Source organism: Botryllus schlosseri, chromosome 3, assembly GCF_051294905.1.
Source record: "Botryllus schlosseri isolate E-star chromosome 3, Bs_hap1, whole genome shotgun sequence".
NCBI classification, from domain to species: Eukaryota; Metazoa; Chordata; class Ascidiacea; order Stolidobranchia; family Styelidae; genus Botryllus; species Botryllus schlosseri.
Window position 1 is genome coordinate 8,221,522 of NC_137238.1, and position 21,492 is coordinate 8,243,013.

General features: G+C 41.5%; 1 protein-coding gene and 1 long non-coding RNA gene across 5 annotated transcripts; both read left to right on the forward strand.

Moving 5' to 3' along the window:
- The first annotated feature begins 12,016 nt into the window (after positions 1 to 12,016).
- LOC145435715 (uncharacterized) lies at positions 12,017 to 14,174 on the forward strand. 4 transcript variants are annotated; one of them, XR_013913975.1, is made up of 6 exons: positions 12,606 to 12,725; positions 13,054 to 13,129; positions 13,496 to 13,582; positions 13,755 to 13,824; positions 13,885 to 13,948; positions 14,076 to 14,174. It is a non-coding gene; the product is annotated as an uncharacterized LOC145435715 (long non-coding RNA). The 4 variants fall into 4 exon arrangements; XR_013913972.1 differs by lacking the exon at positions 14,076 to 14,174 and having other exon boundaries at positions 12,017 to 12,725; positions 13,885 to 13,949; XR_013913973.1 differs by lacking the exon at positions 13,054 to 13,129 and having other exon boundaries at positions 12,018 to 12,725; positions 13,511 to 13,582.
- A 5,337-nt stretch (positions 14,175 to 19,511) lies between these two features.
- LOC145435716 (uncharacterized) lies at positions 19,512 to 21,297 on the forward strand. Its single transcript, XM_080313005.1, has 4 exons — positions 19,512 to 19,664; positions 19,735 to 19,935; positions 20,008 to 20,510; positions 20,626 to 21,297. Exons 3-4 carry the CDS (start codon positions 20,474 to 20,476, stop codon positions 21,093 to 21,095), a joined length of 507 nt encoding a protein of 168 aa, XP_080169131.1. The 5' UTR covers positions 19,512 to 19,664; positions 19,735 to 19,935; positions 20,008 to 20,473; the 3' UTR covers positions 21,096 to 21,297.
- The last annotated feature ends 195 nt before the right edge of the window (positions 21,298 to 21,492 follow it).

Consider the following 21,492-nt stretch of genomic DNA (forward strand, 5'->3'; position numbering starts at 1 on the left):
GATGCAGAACCAACAGATGGCCGACCTCCCGCCAGATCGACTAAAAGAAGAGGCACCATTCACCTTCTCCGGCTGTGATGTCTTTGGAACATACTACATCAAAGAACGGAGGTCAACGATGAAAAGGTATTGTGTCGTTTTCACTTGCATGTCTTCGCGAGCAGTTCATCTGGAGCCACTGAATACTTTAACCACGGATTCGTTCATAAACGCTTTAAGAAGGTTCATCTGTCGGAGAGGAGTAATCAAGCAATTGCGCTGTGACTGTGGAACCAACTTCGTCGGCGCGAGTAACGAGCTTGAAAGAGAATTGAAGACGATGAATCAGCAAAGAATAAGTGAATTTCTGTTGTCGCAAAATTGTGATTATTTCGAGTTCAAGTTTACGATACCGCATGCCAGCCACATGTCTGGATATGTCGAACGTCAAATTAGAACGATAAAATCGGCCCTTGACCCATTGCTGAATAACTTCGGTCACATGCTCTGTGACGAGTCCTTCAGAACTTTCCTTTGTGAAGTTGAATGTATCGTTAACTCGTGACCATTAGATGTTTCAAGCATTAATGACCCTTCAGCTCCCGAACCTTTGACTCCGAATCACATATTAACTTTGAAATCGAAAATTGTTCTGCCTCCACCTGGTGTGTTTCAAAAAGATGATTTTTATTTGAGACGCAGGTGGCGCCGAGTACAGTACATGGCCAACGAATTTTGGAATCGGTGGAGAAAAGAGTACGTCCAATCTCTGCAACGTCGAAAAAAAGTGGACACGCGTCGTGCCGAATCTGAAAGTCGGCGATGTCGTCTTGCTGTCGGAAGAAAATTTGCCACGAAATCGGTGGAAACTGGGAAGAATCGACTCCGTTTATCCTTCAGATGATGGGTTGGTGCGGAAAGCAAGGATACTCGTTGGGCGAAGAGACTCTGATGGAAAGCCGACTTATCTGGAAAGGCCAATACACAAACTCACCTTACTTGTTGAGTCTTACTTGTTGAGTCGCACTCTCAAACAAGAACCGTAGTTTTTCTATTGAAATGAATTGTCAAAATCTCGAATTGTCTGAATCTCGTTTGGTTTGTATCGTGGAAAGGGTAAATTCTTTGAATACTGTATGCTTATCCTCCGTATACGTGTCTTTAGTTCTTTGTGTGCCATGTATTTGTGGGTCGATCCCCGACGATGGGAGCCTTCATTGAACTCATTTGTTTGCGAAACCACAATTGCATCAAATTGCAGTTTCGGGGGAGCCATGTTACTGCAGTAATCTGCAGGGTTTAGTGTAGTGATTATTGTCATCAGTTGATTAGGCGCCCCGTGCTTTGTTCTCTCTATATATGTTGATTGGGCGCCGCTTCTAGTTTATTCGTTTCTGTCGTTGGTACTGTTGTGTTAGCTACTTTAAGTTGGTACGCTGTCAGTTGTTCTTCGTGTTCTATGTGGTCTCTAGTTATTGACATGTGTTTCTATTGTTTAGAGGCTTGTCTTCCATAACTGCAGGCGACCACTATTTTAAAACCTAATTTCACGACCCAGTTTCATTTGCTGTATTTGGACATTACTTCGTTACATCAATTATTTGCAATACATATCATTTCTACCTTCATCTACGGATCATCATTTGTCTGGATCGGTCGTGGAATTTGAGTTCAATTCAAAAAGTGGTTTCAATAACTCTCCTTACGTGAGGAGCAGTTACAGTACGATTTACCCAAAAGCCTTCCCGCAGTTGGCTACCTGGGCCGATATAACTGTCTGTTAATCATTGAGTAATAAATATTCAAAAAGGTGTAAGTGTTGGCTTTGACAACATAGACTGCATAGATAAGAAGTGAATGACAACAGACTGCATAGATAAGATAAGAAGTGCATAAGCCTGTCCATAAATAACCGTCATCAAGTACTCGGATTGTGTGTGTGGGTTTGTATAGCAATGCATTCCTGATTTTAACGCCCACCATACCATTAAAGCGGCTAGCATATCTTATAGTACGCGAAGCAGAAAATGAACCAAAGGTGCTAGTCGCAACATTGGTGCTACGACTAAGTGCAGTTTCACTATTTTGTGCGTTCTAAATGCGAACACACTTACATCGCGATGATCCAACATGTGGATTTAGTGGCAAAGTGATATTGTTGCGAGTGAATATTGTTCTTGGGTTCACCCTTTAAACTTCGAAGGTAATCCATGCAGGATACCCGCGTAAGGAAATGAACATCCTGAGAACAACGGGAGTGCGGTATCTATGATTTTTGTACTGCAGTGACTTTAGTGCTTAATCAATAATACGATACGCTGAATGCAAAATAATGATGCTCTGTGCCTCCAAGAAGTTCGAATGGAGCTCTAAAAGGTTGAAAAGCACTGCTCTAATATATGCTATTCGCTACGAAAATTCTGTGATGAGCATCGGAGCGGAGTCGGAGTCTATTCGGAGCATAGTTTTGCCGATTTTGTGACACTCGAAGCAGAATCGTAGTTGTTCGGCGATTTTCGGAGTGTCGTAAATTCAGCCCCGATGTCTTCGGATAGCTCGGTCCGGAATACACTATCGATCACAAAACAGAACATTTACACCTTTTAAAGTGGTAATATGACGGGTAGATACGAAAATAATTGTCGAGTACATGGAAATCAGTCATATGCACTGGAATTAGAAACTATAAGGCCATCGATACTATGACATTTACTAAGTACAACACAACACCAAGTGTCGGGCTGCATTGGATTCGTAGACGACGTGAAAAGGTCGTATTACCTGTGATTTCGTTGTATTCTATCAGAATAGATGTTATGGAGTATGTGAATAATAAAAAGCCAGGAGTACCAAATTTTACGCCATCATATAAAGATCTTCTTGTGATGTTATCTGCAATAACATGCAAGAAAACGGACAAACTGTCCTGAAAGGCTAAAAAAGGCGGCGTGGGATAAATTAACAAACGAGTTGATTGCGTCAGGACTAGCAGCTACTATGAGGAGTTCTGAAGCGTTGCTTGAATCGCGTATCAAAACTATTCGTGCCCAGCAAAATCGGGAGCGAATCAAAACTGGAGGAGGGCCAAAAGTCATCATAGAGAGCGATAGCATCACTGATAAAGTTGAAGGTGTATGAGCATTAACATATGAGGCTTTATATAGTTATTGTGTGTCGCCGACGGAAAACAGCAGAAAAACAGTTACCAGTACCGTACGACGATGATCATCAACTGACATATCAGCATCTATAATCTAAAATTCCCATTCAGCCTTATCAGTGTAACTTGAATCTCCTATACGCTCGATAATTTGGATGAAGATCTTAGGGATAGGAGGTCTAATGATGAAGATTTTGAAATCGAAGATGATTCATAACGTGGAGTATTCTTAGTGATCGGACAATAAGGATGCATCAGGGATATCTAGACTACGGGATTGATAACTAGTCACGTGACCGCGTACTCAATTGACGGAATGAGGGCATTCTTGTCAAACAGGAGTTGAGGTGAAGGAACATCGTTGCGCTCGCAGTTCATGTGTGCCTTGTTATTTGTCAATTCAGGGATATATACTGTTCGCCAGGCATCTACTAGATAAGTTAGGGACGATCGTACATCGTAAGTTAGTTGGCAAACTGTCTTATAAATCTCGTGCGAAAGGTCGATGACGATCGCGTTTGAGCAGTGCCGGTACTAATTCTAATTGTAATTGCGGGTTTGCGTTCATCGCTAACTGCGTCGTTACTATTGATGGGCTGACCGTAGATCTTACTGAAGTGAACTGAGGATAAGTTTTGATAGTTTAAACGTTGGAGCGGTACCAGTATTGGCTACTCAGCTCGTTAAGTTTGTCACGCGCGAGAAGTACCGGTAAGAACTAGTCGAGTCGTTCAGTAGTAGTGGTAGTGACTGACTGATTTGTACTCGTGTTTTTTTTTTGTCTTGACGTACAGCCACTGGTGCTACACAGTATATGGACAGACCGACAGACCTATAGGCTGGGCGAGTGGGCGACTGAGCAGCGTGCAAGGCTTTGGCCCTATAGGCCTACTGGCAATAGGCATAATACAGGTCTATAGGCTTACAGGCTCATATGCTTACACGCCTATATCATCTAATTTCCATTTTGTCACCATAAATTGCTGGAACTAATTATATTAGACTTGAATTTATCTGACGCTGACACTACGATTGACGAATGGGATATACCTGCTGTGTGCCAAATTGCCGTACTGGATACAAACCCAGAAAAAGTTCTAGGGTAGAGGAATGCTCAGTTTTACATGAACGCATGTTTGTTTTTCCACAAGAGCAACATTTACGCCAGAAATGGATTAAAGCGATTCCACGCAAAAATTGGATAGTAACAATGTACTCCAGGGTGTGTGCGAAGCATTTCTCTCCTGATGACTTCATGGTAGACACCTGTGATACAAACAGCACCCGCCGAAACAAGCACGAATTTCAGAAATTATCAAGATCGCGTTTGAAACCGGGTGTTGTTCCTCATATTTTCCCGAATCTGTCGGAGTATTTGAGTGTACCGAGCCCTAAATCTCGGAGTACGAAATCAAGTGCTTCTGCAAGACGTGAAATGCAAAATTCTCTAATTGAGGGCCGTAACAAGCAAATTTTTCTGCTTGAAAATATTGAAACATTAGCTTCTCTGAAGGAGAAGATTAAGAGCGAGACACTACCATCTGGATATAGTTCTGTGTGCACCGATGATTCGCTGCAATTTCACTGGATAGAGACATCAGAAAATATGATCAATCCACCGAAACTTGCCATATCCGTTCTCATAAAGCAGAATTTGGAAGTCTTTGCTTTTGTTAATTCCAAACCAGTTCCCAGATCGATGTATGAGAACGTGCTTCCAACCGGATTTGTACAAAGCACCAGCCAGGTAGCCAATGTGCTTGCTGTATGCAGGAAACTGTATAGTGGCAGTGATGACTCGAGCAGCATTAGTCTTGCTGTGTCTATCCTGGAAGATTATCTCGTCACTTCGGCAGAGTCCGCAGCTCTACAGGATGGCTGCATGACACCTTTGTTAGGATTTATTGTGGAACAGTTGAAATTGATTCAAATCCACCCAAAAGGTCGCCGATATTCACCTGATACTCTTATGTTGGCTTTCCTGTGGAGATTGACTAGTCCTGCACTGTACAAAAAGTTGAAGCATTTCTTTGCCTTGCCTTCGATGAGTCGACTTCGCCAAATATCATCGAAAATGACTGTGGAACCAAGAAAAGTAGACTTGCATTATTTAAAGAGCGATCAAAAGACTTAACACCCCGCGATCGTATCGTATGCCTCATGATAGATGAGGTGTATACGGCACAAAGAATTGAGTACACTAATGGCTCATTCGCGGGTCTGACTGAGGAAGGCAAACCAGCAAAAACTGTACTGGCATTTATGGTCCAGTCTCTGTTCAGCAAGTACAAAGATATTGCTTGCCTGATTCCAGTTGAAAAATTGGACACAGACCGCCTTCGCAAGTGGTTTGAATTTGTCATGCAGGCTTTGGATGAATTCTTCCTAGTGATAGCGGTGTCAACAGATAACCATGTTTGTAACAGGAAACTCTTCATTGAGCTTTGTGGTGGCCAGCTTCGTCCGAGTATCGAGCACCCAGTGAGGAGTGGAGAAGAGCTGTTTCTCATTTTTGATTTTACCCATAATTTCAAAAACATAAATAATAACTTTGTAAACAAAAAGCGGATGAATCCTCCCACTGCTGGCCATGAGGATATTTTAGGAGAGTCGTGCGATGCCAAGTTCAGTCACATACGAAAATTGTATGAACTTGAAGAAGGCCTTCCTGTCAAAGCTGCTCACAAATTAACTAAAGTATCTTTGAATCCTAGTGGTATTGCTCGAACGTCGCCTATACATGCTTTTGCTGTTTTCAGTGAAAGCACTGTGATTGGGCTTAAGGCATATGGGCAGCCACTGCATGAAGGAGCCTCTTGCAAATTCTCTGGATTTTTACAAACAGCACGTTATCTGGAATTCATTGAAAATATATGGAACATCATGTCCATGAAAAGTCCTAATAAAGCTACTAGGAAGAGAAATCCATTCTACATGCCTTTACAAGAAATGGAAGGTTGTGTCCACCCAGGGGAAGCATTCCTGAACAAAGCCATAACTATATTCATGGAGTGGCAAAGATCTGACAGAGCTGGGCTCACTAACGAGACCTTTATGGCTTGTATTCAAACCATGACCTCAGTCCTTTCACTGTCAAAATACCTTCAACGGCAACATGGCGTGAAGTATTTTCTAACCGGAAAAGTCATGTCAGATCCCATTGAGGCTAGATTTGGCATGTACCGGCAAGCTAATGGGGCAAACTTTTTCATGTCCGTGAAGCAGTTACTGCTTGCGGAAAAGAAGTTCCGCTGCTTGAGCTTACTTCAGCAGCATGGTTTGAAGAGTATTCTGAATTTGAATGAACAAGACCCACCTTTGACCGCAACTGTGTTAGGCTACAACCTGCAGAAGATTTCAAATGGTTGGTGAGCTTTCTTTTGCCTATCTGCGCCGCTGAATTTTATCACAACTGAAGAGGCCGGTGTTATATATTTTGTCAGTGGATACATTGGCCGATCAATTTCTGTGCGACGAAAGTGCATGGATTGCAAAAAATTGCTGATAACCAACCGTGATGTTCCGGATTTGGATTTCTGCTTCCCAGAAGAATACAAGAGAATATTCAAAATGGCTGATCGAGGTGGACTTGCTGAGCCTACCGAGTTATGCTTTGCAATAACGGCGCTTGCTGTCAAATATTTCACCATCATAAGTGATTCCATGGACATGAAGCAAAAATTGTTTTGTTGTCAAAACCAAAGATTTGTTTTCACGGAGGCAACTCACGAGGTGGTTCATTTGTCAAGCCTAATGCGCCCTCTTTTGAATAACTGCTGTCAATCTGGTCATGCAAACTTCAACTCCATCGTCCAGACAGCTTTCAATTGCTTTGCGAAGAATGAACTTAAGCGATTCAACAGCAAACCAGCTCTTGTTGAGCCGCCAGCAAAAAAGCTACGTAAAATTAGGAAGCTCACGTCAAAGGCTTCCAAGGATTGACACAATCAAAGTTGGTGGTATTGCATGTCCTGTAACGGTTTATCTTGTGTTTATAATCAATTAATTGCATGCCATTTCACGAATATTATAATAAAGAAAAGTATTTGTGACGTCATAGTCACTATGACGTCATGGCCACTATGATGTCATCAACAATTTGTTATCTAACTTGAAGAGTAATAGTGGGCAACAAGGGTCCGTAGGTGCAGACAGCAGTCCTCACAGATAAAATTGGACTTTTGCCCTCATCACGTAATGGGCAAAAAAGAGTTATCAATCCCTAGTCTAGATATCCCTGGGATGCATAATGCACAATTGCACATGTAACCCTAATAGACATGTGCCGCTGCACTGCTGCGTGCTGCCATAGGTTTATGTTGGACAGCATACATTCAAAAAAGCCAACAAAGCTGAAATATCCGAGTAATTTCCCGGTAAACCAGCTGGTCATCGATGGGCAAGGAAATATGGTTAAAAATTGATCACAGCCAACTGCTTTGTTCGACTTACGTGGTTATCAAACGGCACTGATAGGTTCGGACAGCCCTTTTTAAAATCCTCAAATTAAAGTAACTGTCGCGCCGGAGACCAATATCACTCGCGAATTCGATGTACCCGACTCGACATCTTGGATTTCCCGATACGTTGATTGATCAAAGGGAATAATAGCAGACCCAGATGCCCATGAATTACCAACGCTGATCTACGGCGCGAAATGAACCGCCGTGGAAGTGACATTCACAATTACAAACAACGCCATAGCTATCGCCGAAACTTCGAGAATTGAGAATTCGATCAGTATTTAGATTTTCGGAATCAGTGCAACAGTTAGATTACATTCAGTTCATATCAGTTATTATAAATTCTAAGCTATTTACAATGAATTGCGGTATCAATGGCGAAGTTTGGCCCGTCTGTGCCTTACCTATCGCATTAGAGAGAGAGAGAGAGAGATATGATATTCATTTTCGCCTGCACCATCGAGATGCTTTGACGACGGAGTTGCGATACGGCCCCATGAGGTCATCTAGTCTGCGCCCCCGTTTTTTTCTCCTCCATGCTATCCGTGATTGCTGAGCGCCTAGCAGGATAGCTGCGGATACCAATTTTCGAGTCTTTGGTATGACCCGGCCGGGGATCGAACCCACTGCTTCCAACGATGGGTCGCGTGAGGGTCTGGGCCCCCCACGAGCTGAGCTATACGTCGAAACGTCGTATCTCGGAGTCAACGATTTTTAATAATTTTTTATCGTTTATTGTAGCGATCCTGTTACAATTCGACCCAGGAAAAGAATCAGACTCGACAGATGTCAAATCTGCCATATACAGACCAAAGGTCATAGAACGAGGCATTTTCGGAACGTTCATAAGTGGTCGGTCGACAGAATTAAAGAGTAAGATTGTCGTTGGCGTATTTATAACAACTAGAAGCAAATAAATATGACATGTCGCAGGTCTGCTCGCTCCTTGCGCGAGCCCAGGCAAGACATCAAGCAATGTCGCCCACAGTCTTGGTGTGCTCTCTGTTCGAGATCAGTGGCCACAGCCTATATAGCAACGCACTGGAGGATTACCCATTCGGATAGAATACGTGACGGCTTTGGGGTAGGTTGCGACACCTACAAGGGAAATTTTCAAAAGTTGACCTTCGAGTCCCACTTTTCAAGCGTGAGTAACTGTGATAGTAATGTGTCACTTTGGTTACCGAAACAATGCTGATTCGTTTATTACAGCTACTCTCCAGGTACGAGAGGCATCGCCAAGTGCAATCGCTTGACGAAGCAAACACAAAATTGGTCGTCAGCAAACTGAAACCAACATCAGCGTCTGTGAAGCCCTCATTATCCTAAAGTAAGTGCAAATCGTAATTTCAAAGACTCTAACATTCCACACTGTAAAGAAACTGTACTACAACAGTGGTTTTAAAAATGGACGTGTATTACTGTTATGTTGCGTATGTCCTAAAGTAAGTGCAAATCGTAATTTCAAAGACTCTAACATTCCACACTGTAAAGAAACTGTACTACAACAGTGGTTTTAAAAATGGACGTGTATTACTGTTATGTTGCGTATGTTTTACTATTCAGTTCAGTGAGTGACGTTGTTCTCATGTAAAAATACACGATTTTCAGATAAAGTCATATATATTCCAAAAAATAAAGTCATATTATTGAATTTTTAAGGTCATAATAATAGAGCTCTACTCATTATGTCGTCACACTGCAACCCGTATACCGGGATGTCGTCACACTGCAACCCGTATACCGGGTTTATGATATAACAATGAACAGAGTTCAGCTTTCATTGATGTTCGAAAATACCACAAAAATATTTTAAAAATCAATTTATTTGAATATTACCCTTGCTTGACTTGGAGTCTAGAGTTTATAATTAAGGGCGGGGACCAATTCCTCTGCAGTCGAGTAGCGATGCTCTACTCATCAACGAATTCGATCTCACGTCAAAATACTCACTCAAATGCGTTAGGATCTGCACTAAAATTTAAGTCAGCTCAAGTGCACATTTTCAAACGATAAAAACACTTATTTCAACGATATCTGACAACAGGCTTATCACCAACTTTGTTGATCAGTTCAACCACCGCATTGACGGATTGAATGCTTTCTTACCCATGATGAAAATGTTTTCAAATCCTATTGCATATAATGTGGCCACCGCCCCTAGCAATTTTCAACTTGAGTTGCTAGACATGCAGACAGATATCGAGCTCAAGCAATTATTTAAAAGTGAAGACTTGAACGCAGTGCACATTTGCGTAAATCGTACGCTTCTCACTAAATTGGCCAAAACGAAGTGATTGCGTCATCGCTGAACGAAAAATGTCGAGCTTCAAGCTGCTTTCGCGCGAAAACAAAAGCAATCAGTCTCTTTTGAGTTCGCGCTTCGCACCGGAGACAGCATTCTGTACTGGAAAACTTATACTTTCATTGAAAAGCATCAGTATCGTACGTAGGAAGGATGATTCGGCTGGGGCAAGCAGCCAAACTAAAATGGACCTGTTAGCTTTGATTTACTTGGCTCTGAAGGATGAAAGGAGGAAGAGACGGGCATGTTGGCTTCACCCCATTCTTCAGAGAAGGGATCAACTTGAAGAGGACAGGCTAACGCAGGAAATGAGATGTGAAAGACTCCTTCCGATGTTTCCGCATGCCGAGAAGTTTGAACAGATTCTGACAATTGTTGGCCCGCTCATTTCGAAGCAGACGACAGTGATCAGCAAACCGATTCCTCCGAATGAACGAATCACAATGACATGTCAAAACGATTTCCAAACTTCACTGTACGATTTATTGTACATTGTATTATGAGACCATCGCTATTCGTCCGGAACAGGATGAAATAGCCCGAAGCCATTTATCAGGCTATTCGTCCGGAACTGTGTAACGTAACTATTCGGGATAAATGTTTCGTGTAATGTAATTATGTAAAACCAGGATCGTGACGTGACCGACGAACTCTGACTGGTAATCAATTTCTCCGTGCACGTTATACTTGATATGTCCGATGACACAATAAATAAAGATAGCAAGTTTGCCTCTTATGAGGGATTTGAGTGTGTAGCGGCACACCATCAGATAAACAAATATGTTCAATTGTGCAACTCTACAAGAGAGATTCGCGTACGATGGACGCTTCGGAAAAGGGACAACTCAGCGTAACTTCACCGTACGGCGAAGGGAATCACTTCGCATTGTATTAACGGCAGTCGCCTATTTCTAAAATGAAAATCCAAGGGTTGCCGACCTAATCAATAGTGAGTATATCTCGCTGTTTGCTATACGTTACCATCTCGCTATTTTTGCTGTGAAGAAAACACTACATGACCTCCTCCCCATCACCACACAACATAGAACTTAAAAATACTACAGACGAATTTAATGAGCCTAAAACCCTATTTCACAACACATACTCTGGATTCCACTCTGTCAAATATCTTGGGTTAAAGCCCCGGGGCTTTATACCCCACCCAGCAATTTCGATCCCCCAGTAAATTCAAAAACGAAGTCACCCATTCCATACTTAGCTTGCTTTTAAAAAATAACCCCACTCCACTTCCACTTTCAAACAAATTCAATTCGGTCATATCAAAAGTACATTCGCAGTATACTACTTACTAGCCGTGTTAGTGATGTCATACTGAATACCTTAGATAAATTTGGGGAATATGAATTACACACCAACCAAATTGGAAATACTTATTACTATGTCAGATAAAAATTTAAGTTTCTGCATGAATTCGACCAATTTGTATATTAATAAATCTCTTCGGCAAGTAGGACAAAACATCTACTCACCCATTAACCTAAATTTGGAAACGATATTATATAGGGCCCTCTGTGATAGGAATACTACTATCACTGTGAAACATGCAGAAATCCTGTGACCATTAATCGTCGCTTCTTCAGAACTCAAAGAAAACTCCCACATCCCTTTATTGGGGACTGGGAACTTTCAACGCTAAGCATGAACCAAAACTTAAACGCAGACCTATCATTTCGGCTCATTCGTTGATCACAGTAGAATCCGGTAAACATTTGGGCACTATCCTGACAGAGTGGAAGAATAACTACATCGAACACCCTGACAGCATAGGCATTACATCCACGATCGTCGATTGTTCAGAACAATGCCAATTTTCAGATTTTATGGGCTTTTTCGGGGTGGTTCAATAGAGAGTGTCGACTGCTTGCCCACATTTGGCGCTAGTGAGCTCATGAGGCCTTGGCAACGGGACGCCGGGTTACATTTGCTTTACTATATATAGTATACGATACCTCATCCATCCAACGGTTGTAACAATATTCCAGCACGTAAATTAGTGAAAATAAACAGTATGTCGGATTTTTTTGTAATAATAAATATAATAGCAACTGTTTGTAATGCCAGGATGTCGGATGTCGGTTTATGGTAGTTTAAGGGTGGATTGCATAGATGTCGATTAATACGTAATCGCCGATTAAACGTCAGTAATCGGCTGGCTTCCCTTGCACAGATGACGATTAGGCACTAATCGATGAATTTTAATCGGCCAAATGTTATCCGCCGAGCGAGGTGTCTAGAAAGTTAATCGGCTGTGTGCTTCGCGGCGACTGCTGTCGGGGCTGGCTATAGGTACATTGGTATTTCGTATGGAGATGGTGTTAAGTGGATGTTCTGACGTGCAGTTGCGGTATTAGCTGAATATATTGTTCTCTGACACTACTACAACAACTGTTGGACTGTTTGTGCATATTATAAGCGTGGGCCTACCACAGCCGATAGTACCTTATGCTGTGATTACCGGTATGGTATTTTTTACAGACTGTACAGAATTCGATAGTATACTTTGTCAGTAAATATGAGGACGGAAAATTTCAACAGACAAGAAAAGTTTAGAATAATTGAATTAATAGAATAATATATTGAAACCATGGAAAACAAAAAGACAGATGGCAAAACAACAAAACAAAAGATGTTGCCTGGGATGTAATCAGTAAGAAAAATTGGCCAAATCCAGAATGTATGGAAAAGTTTGGAAACAAAAAGCAAAAAAGATATACGCATCACGACGCGTCGAACGAGCAAAAGCTGGCGGCGGCCCACCGCTACCTTCAGTTGATGACCTTTATGGAAAAAAGTTTCGGTAGGTAACATTACAAGCAATTCTTTAAAATTTGCAGTTGTTGATGTATTGTTTCCATCTGTGTTTATCGTGACTCTCGGCGTGCTTCATATTCGCATTTCAACGCTCGTTTCGAACTGAATAGACAAATTTTGATGACTATGGACAACATGAATTCATTGTCTTTTTGTAATTCCCAACAAACTAATCATATCCAGAGTCTGCTGCACATTAGCTATACGAAAATGACACATGGGGAACACTGCTCAGCATATTCGACTGTGAACCGCTCCTTGATTAATCTGCAATTGTTTTTCATAACACTGGTATATTTATTATCACTTTTCAGACCATATTCCATCTCAAATTGAATGTCTGAAACATCCGTATGACGACGATACCGTATTGGATCTACAAAAACAACGGTGAGTACATTTAGGACATCAACTTTTTTAATATGTTGCAACCAACGGCAGAGGAACTTGCATCCTATTTTAATTTGAAACAGTCTGGCTTTGCTATGCTACTGTGCAGGCGCCTGAGCCATATCATTTACCATATTATTGTTAGGCTTGCAACTTGAATTGGAAATTTGAATTTGAGTCAGGATTTCTCATATATCACATTGAAGAAGTGACTGGAGTCAAATCAATTCATCCCATTCGAAACAGGTAATTTTGACCCGAGTCAAGTCATGATTTTAGTCATTCATCCTTCCTCGCGAGGTTAAGATGAAAAAATAATTTGAAAGTAACTTTTCTAATGTATGTCTAACTAAAATTTTTATTCAGATGCATATTCCAAAGACTCAGTTTGCACCTTCATCATCGACGAGGATGTGAGCGCAGAGGCTGGTTCTTCATGTCACAACAGCGATGGTAAGTTGAGGTACTAATTTGAAATCCATATGAATCGTGTTGGTACTAACATAGCCGCACGAATACTTCAAATAGAACATTGTGGGTTGTTTTGATTGACATTAACATTGCTCTATTGAATTTGAACTCTATTGAATCAATACAACTATTGTTAACCATAGTTTTATTGCAGCAAATGAAATTGCTGCCCTTTTCGTTGTTGATGGCGATGTGACGCTTCCTTCAGTTCCCTCGACAGACCGGTAAGTGTTAGCATACAATGATGGTGATGCAACCCACAGTTTATTCATTACTACATTCAGATATGCAAGATGAAACAGAGAACACAAAAAGCTCAACGCCAATTGTCTCGAAAATGAGAGCCAGGTGTGTTGATGAAAAAAATCATATTTTAACTATAATGTTGGTGATCAAAATGTGGTGTTCAGAAATGAGCGTCCTGGAAATGGCAAAGGAGCAGCATGATATCAGAATGAAATATTTTGAATTACAGATGCATGTCAAGTACCAGAAACTGGAAATGGAAAAAGAACTGCAAAATTGAGAAAATACAGCAACGAATCGAAATAGCACAAAAACCAGACTTGGACAACTAGTAAATTGGCTGTATAATTAGAATAGTAAGTGCAAAATGCCAGTAATATAATTCTAACTTAATTTCTGGTTTTGCTGAAAATTCTACAGTAGAACTCTACAATACTAAGCGAGTTGTGCAGATTCAATTTCCAAATTTTCACATATGCAGTAATCCCTATTCTAATTTGGGAAAATATGCAGCCATAATTATCATTATAGTCTAATTTTGAAAAGCTGAATTTCTAGTTGTCCAATTCTGACTACAGCATAGGCTACTGGATCTCGTAATAAAAAATAATTGACGAGCAATTGAATGTGTGGTTATTGGTCTTCAAACATGAGCTAAATACTCAAGACATTCCAGAGAAGTGATTACATTCCAGAGAAGTGATTTTGAACAATCTGTCTGCGCTGAAGTCGTGCTCGGTTGTGCCGTCACGTTATCGGTGTCGCTAACCTCCAGGGTATATTCCAATGGATTTGCTCTGCCTTTGACCAATCTTCTTGGCACTCTCTCTTCCGCTAGGCTCTTTAACATATTGAGGGTAGCAAGAACATTGAGGTATGGATGCATTGTTATTCTCAGTCGATATTGCACTATATTAATGTAGCTCTCTATAAAACAGGTTGTATTGAATTTTATGGTTGACCAAATTCTTGATAAACTGAAGTGAGGTTTGGCTGTCAACAAACAAGATTACTCAACTAGGTAACAGCAGATAAGTTTGCATTGCAAAATTATAACATAAATGCATTACTGTTTGTACAGCACTTGAGCACATTGCACAACAGTTAGATCCTTGCAATGGCTGAAATTTACTTCTACACTCCTGCAGAGCCAATTGTCATTGGTATGGAGAAATCAAAATCGTATGCAAATGTGTGTGTATGAACTCAATTTGTATATCTTCACATTGGTGAAGCGGCTAATGCACCAATAAACGGAAAATAAAATTCTCTGGGATATCTAGAACTAGATAGATACTTTTCAGAGTAATGAGATAAATGTCTTGCAATATACGAAATTTGTAGTAGAGTTTCTGGCATAGCAATACCGGTATAAGACGATGATTTTGGTACGCTATTCCTACAATACCTCTTTTCATAACCTCAAAACGTTTGTTCTGACGCGTTCTAGCGTTCATAACCTTACACTGTGAAGTAGCAACAGTCTAGTTAGCTGCTATACGCACATGACATCGTCTAAACCAGTGGTTCCCAACCTGGGGGTAAATTACCCCCCGGGGGTAATTTGGCATTTTTGGGGGGGTAAAAAGGGGTCGGATTTTAAGTAAAAAAATAATTGTTGTATTCATTGTTTTCTTCGTACTTTTGTGAAAAAAAATATAAAAATTCAAAGGTGACTTTCGTCAGTGGGTGTGCACAGCTTTTCCAAACTTCATAATGGCGCCGTCCTATCATAGCAATTTACAGCGAAGCCAAAGAGGAAGTCAAAGCACGATGCGATCATAGCAATTTACAGCGTAGCTGGCATGGAGAGTTCCATCTGAATACGATCGATGTTGTGGTTTACAGCGACACCTATCGCTAGCGTAATACTTTTTAGCCGTCATTCAGATTTCAGAACAGAGATGTAAACATTAGCCGTACTAACGCTGTCTTCCGATACTTGTGGAGATCATTTCAATAGTTGCTAAATTAGGATATATAAAAGCAATGTTTTCTTCTGTGTGATGACTGCATCTATTCTGCTGAAGCAGATTCCGAGTGTACATTATTCCAACGAGTGGAACCTGCCTGATTTTTTACATTCTGTATATTTATATCCAGTTATTGCAAATACTCCAGAAAGAACATATTTACAGTGGCCATAATGTGACAACTTGATTGAACAGTGAGCAGTCCGAGCACTTATGTATGAACTACAGACTGACAATATGTGAACCAAGAATGAGTGCAAATTTTGCTGACCTAACTATAAAAGTTGAAATTCCAACTGCAACTCCATACGCTGACAGATCAGTGACATCATTTTTCCAAAAATAGTCAAGTAACTTCTTCTACGATGATATGCGGAGGCTTCTGTGTTATACCGTGTATTTATCGACGGTTGTGTAAATGCGCATTGCGCAACGACGTGAACTACCGTACTGGTATTGGGATACGCGTTACAGCACGGCTCATCTCCGCTCAGTGGCGTCACAATCATACGAAAAGTTAATCGGCGATTGTCGGCCGGCGACCCCATTGTGTGAAACAATGACGATTTAAGACTTTGAAGTCAATTTTCAGAGGGTTTCAGTTCCCGGGCCGGATTTCCACTTATGTTTTTGGAATCAGTGCGAAATTTGCTTTCGATTGATACCAGTTTCATTTACTTTTGTGCTCTGGTCCCAGCTGGAAGATTACCCAGAAACACACTAAAGCAGGTTGAAGCAGCAGCATCTGTACGCCACCACTGGAGGCAGTGCAAAACGCAACATTGCTTACGGAGTTTCCATGCCAGCTACGCTGTAAATTGCTATGGTCCTATACTTCTTGAAGTTGTTTTTTTTCCTCCGTGACTGCTCTCATAGCTCATAGGTCAGTTTATAATTGAGTTTGTTAGAGATTTTATTCTTTGTGTGATAAAAGTTCCTTATTACCACATTACTTCACCTTAGCATTTGATGCACTCTAATCATCCGCTTTTTACGCTCCTCAGAAGAACTGTCATTATGCCGGGCAAGAAGCGACATTATGCAGAGGCGTTTTTGAATCACGGCTTTGTAAACACACCACAACTGAATGGTGACGATCGACCACAGTGTGTCATTTGTCTCAAAGTTTTGACCAACGAAAGCCTAAAGCCGTCAAAACTGAACGAGCACCTCATGAAGCGTCATCCGCTACTGGCCGGAAAGAGTCGAGGATACTTTGAGGGCAAATCGAAGCAACTTCGAGGCATTCAATTTGGATCAGGTGGCATGGCTTCGGAGAAGCTAACGGCCGCTGTTGAAGTTTCGTACGAGGTGGCATACCGAATTGCAAAAAGTTCCAAGAACCACACAATCGCAGAAGACCTTATTATGCCTTGTACCAAGTTGATCGTTTCCAAAATGTGTGGGGAAGATCAGGCCAAGAAGCTGGAAGGAGTATCAGTCTCGAACACCACAATTCGAAGAAGGGTTGATGATCTTGCAGCTGACATCCTTGCCCAAGTCGTTGCCGAAGTGAAGGCAAGTCCTCACAAAATGTTTTCTCTCCAGTTCGATGAATCCACGGATGTAAGCAGCTGCGCAGTTTTACTCGGATACGTTCGATACATTCACGAGTACTCTGTCAAGGAGGAATTTTTGCTTGCCAAGAACTTGAAGACAACAACGAAAGGAGAAGATATCTTCAACCTTGTGAACGATTTCTTGGGCATGCACGGTTTGGAGTGGAACAATGTGCAGCAAATCTCTGTTGACGGCTGTCCCGCTATGATGGGTGGAAACCGCGGTTTCAGGGGCTTTGTGCAGCGGGAAAACTCGGACATTCATGTGGATCATTGCGCACTGCACCGCTACTCGCTTGCGTCCAAATCTCTGCCGGAGAGCTTGAAAATAGTGTTCGACCAAGCAGTGAAGGTTGTAAACTTCATAAAAGCGAAGGAGTTGAACAGTCGTCTTTTCAAGGAACTGTGCAAGGAGATGGGGCAAAAATATGAGGCATTACTGTACCACACAGAGGTGCGATGGCTATCTCGTGGCAAAGTGATCACCCGTTTGTTTGAACTTCGTGAGGCTGTTGAGATTTTCTTGATAGAAAAGAAGTCGGGCTTGGCCGAATACTTTTCAGACCCCCATTGGATTGCCCAGCTTGGCTACCTGGCCGATATTTTTGTTGAGTTGAACAAAGGGAATCTGTCAATTCAAGGCAAGTGTGTGACTGTGATCCACTCGAAAGAAGCTGTAGCAGCATTTATCGCGAAGATGAAGTTGTGGATTAAGCGGGTCAACAGAGGTGTACTGGCACAGTTTCCAACGCTCGACATGTATCTCGAAGGCCTGGAGACAGAGAATGAACCCGACTTCACAGAGGCGTTGAAAGGGAACATAGCTGACCACTTGGGACAGCTAGTCGAGAAAATGGAAGAATATTTTCCGGATTTGGACACCACTAACATGGGATGGCTAACTGAACCGTTCAGGTGTCTTGACAGCCAAGTGGACGACGATGACTTTCCCGCCAAGGAGGAATTCATCGCCCTCAGAATGAGTGAGGCCTTGAAAATTGATTTCAAAGAAAAGAATTTGGATGCATTCTGGATAGAAAGACTTCAGGATGCACCAACATTGGCCACACGGGCATTGAATGTTCTCATCTCCTTTTCGACATCATATCGTTGCGAACAAGGATTTTCGACCATTGTAGGGTTGAAAACCAAAAAGCGGAATCGCCTGGATGTCGAAAACGACGCAAGAATTGCCCTCAGTACAACCAAACCCAGAATTGCAAAGCTAGTGGTAGATATGCAAGCTCAACCTTCGCACTGATTGAATATTATCTTTGTCATTCCACGACAGTTGTCTTGGTGTTTGCTATCCCTTGCTTGCATTTGTTCCTTGGCAACGAACGTCTGCAGCCTTTTTCCACTGATAAACCAATTTATTTCTCTTTCAAACTTGATGTCGCTTTTTCTCAGGTCGGTCTCTCCCTCAGGTAAAACTCCCATCCTGGACTGGACGATCGTTTTTGAGTGTTTAGTGATGAAACGTGGTTTTGATGGAAGAGGGGGGTAAAAACCTGTCTGGAAAGTCTGGTTTTGGGTAACGGGGAGAAAAAGGTTGGGAACCACTGGTCTAAACATACATATCTATGAAGAGCGCATCTCTCCCTTATGACGACACAGTTCATATCGCCACCGACCGAAAACAGCTGATTGCTACCTTACGTCATTTGCGTCGATTTGCGTCAGTAATCCGCGATAAGATAACTCACAGGCGAATCCGTATCTGTACCACAGAGTCACCAGGTGACCTTGCTCGCTGATTAAATTATCGCCGATTAAGGCAATCGGTGATTACTTTTTAATCGACATCTGTGCAATCCACCCTAAGTGTGTATCAACTTAAGCAACGATTGAGCGGAAGGGGTGCTTCGACAAGGGGAAGAAAGTCCGATCTTATTGAACGGTCTGAATATATTTTCTTGAGAGATTCTACATTACTCCGATGACATTCAATTTTATTTTCAGATTGGAAGCGTATGACCGGAATAATGATTTCAGGAAGGACATCATGTCGCGGCCAGTAACGAAACACTATTCCATTGATTGGTCAAATACTGGTTTTAGGGAAATATCTTTGTCGTGTCTTGAAATTCTAAGAAAAATCGTTACGTTTTTGTGCATAGAGCTGTATTTGTTACGGCGGTCGGCGGTAGTAGCGACTACAGAACGGTTCTGGACAACTGTTATAATTTGTTCCGATCCAAAAGAGTCCTCGCAGCCAGTTATAGTATCGGTGCACAGTCCAAAGTTTTCTTCACTGGTGTAGTTGGAGCTGCGATGAAAAAGAAGGTGTTGAGAATAAGATTCAGTCTATTCCTAAATATTGTCATCGTTATAGCTGGGATGTCATTTGTTGTAGGTTTCATACTGCATAAGGCTTCTCGTGGACTGCAAATTGGGTAGTATTACAAACGGCGAGTGTGACTGTCCAGCTGGAAGCGGCAATGGCTCTTGCAAGCACTTAGCATGTTGAGCCACTTTTTACACTCGGGTGAATTAATTGGTACGGAAAGCTGCACCTCTACAATCCAGATGTTCCATCGACCGATTCTTGAGACCGGTAGGCCTATGCTTTATTGCGTATTAACATTTTCTTTTATATCGAGTAATTCGAATTCTTTGCTCGCTTCAGTATCCCCTGTGAAATGCTCGGAGATGAACAAATTCAATTTTAACTACAAAACCCACGACGATCCAAGACCATTCCGTTTCCGCAACAACCAGAGCTATAATGCCTACGTCAGAAGCCAGATAATAAATTTTTGTGGAGCTACATCGATGGATCTGGTTATGCGATATAACTACAAGGCTGACTTACAGGCAGCTAGCTGTAAATGACCACGACTACCTGAAAAAAACATTCACCGAATTTTGGGTTGATTCCGTCCTATTGGTATGCACGCCATATGAAATTATATTTTTACTGGCGATACGCCAACAACAAATATCCTTCAAGGTTTCCGAAGATGATATAAAGGAAATCGAGAAAAATTTCAGGCATCAAAACCAATTAAGTTAAGTTTTGGAAGCACCAAAGGAAGTGGCGATTAACCTCGTCCAATTTTGGTGCAATATTCCATGCAACGGAAAGAAAAAACATGAAGAGCTTTATGGTACAGCTGTTAAATCCGACCGGTAAGCGATTATGTCTGCAGAGGTGATGCGGCGTCATATAAATTTATACTTTGATATCATTACTTGTTATATGCCTGTTGGAGAGGTAAACTTTGATTTACATCGAATTTAACAGAATTGCACACCGAGCCAGTGTTGTATGGTAAGGCAATGGAGAATTCTGCTATTGAAGCATTTGAGAACATCACTCGCCGATCGGTGGAACCGTGCGGACTGTTCGTACACAAACAGTTCAATTTCTTGGGATCAACGCCTGACGGCACCACTGACAACGGGAGGGCGTTAGTGGAAGTTAAATGCCCATGGCCGTGCAGAGATTGCAACATAATGCCGCAAAAATTGCCATATCTGGTCCGAGACGACCAAGGCGGCTTGATGGTAAAATACGGGTGTAATTATTTTTGCCAAGTTATGGGGCAGATGGCCATCACAGGAATCCAGACCTCGTTTTTTGTTGTTTTTTCTCCTCACGACGTGTTTATTGAAAAAATATCTTTCGATGAGGCGTTTTGGGAGAATAAATTGTTACCGAAACTGTGTAATTTTTACGAAATGTACCGTGTACATATCGCTAAGAGCCTCTAAAGATATATTTCATGCTTATTGTTCTTGTTCGAGTTTAGTATGTATATGTGTAATTTTTTATTTTGTATATATATGTATAACTGAACAATAAAATGCTGTAACCAATAAAATTGTTGTGATGAAAACATAAATATAGATGATAAAACAATAATGAAATATTAATATCGTTTTGTGTAAAAGCATATAGGCCTATTGAATGCGAAACAAGGATAAGTTAAATACTGGTTGAAACGTTACGACGATTCGTCGTCTATAGCGGGAAACAGGTTGATTAGACTGAAACAGATGAAAATAATCCGTCCAGATAAAATTCGTTTTGAATGTCCCATTTCATTTTGTAGGATCTTAAAACGTTTCGCGTGACCAATCACTCCACATGAATTCTCTTCGAAGCAAT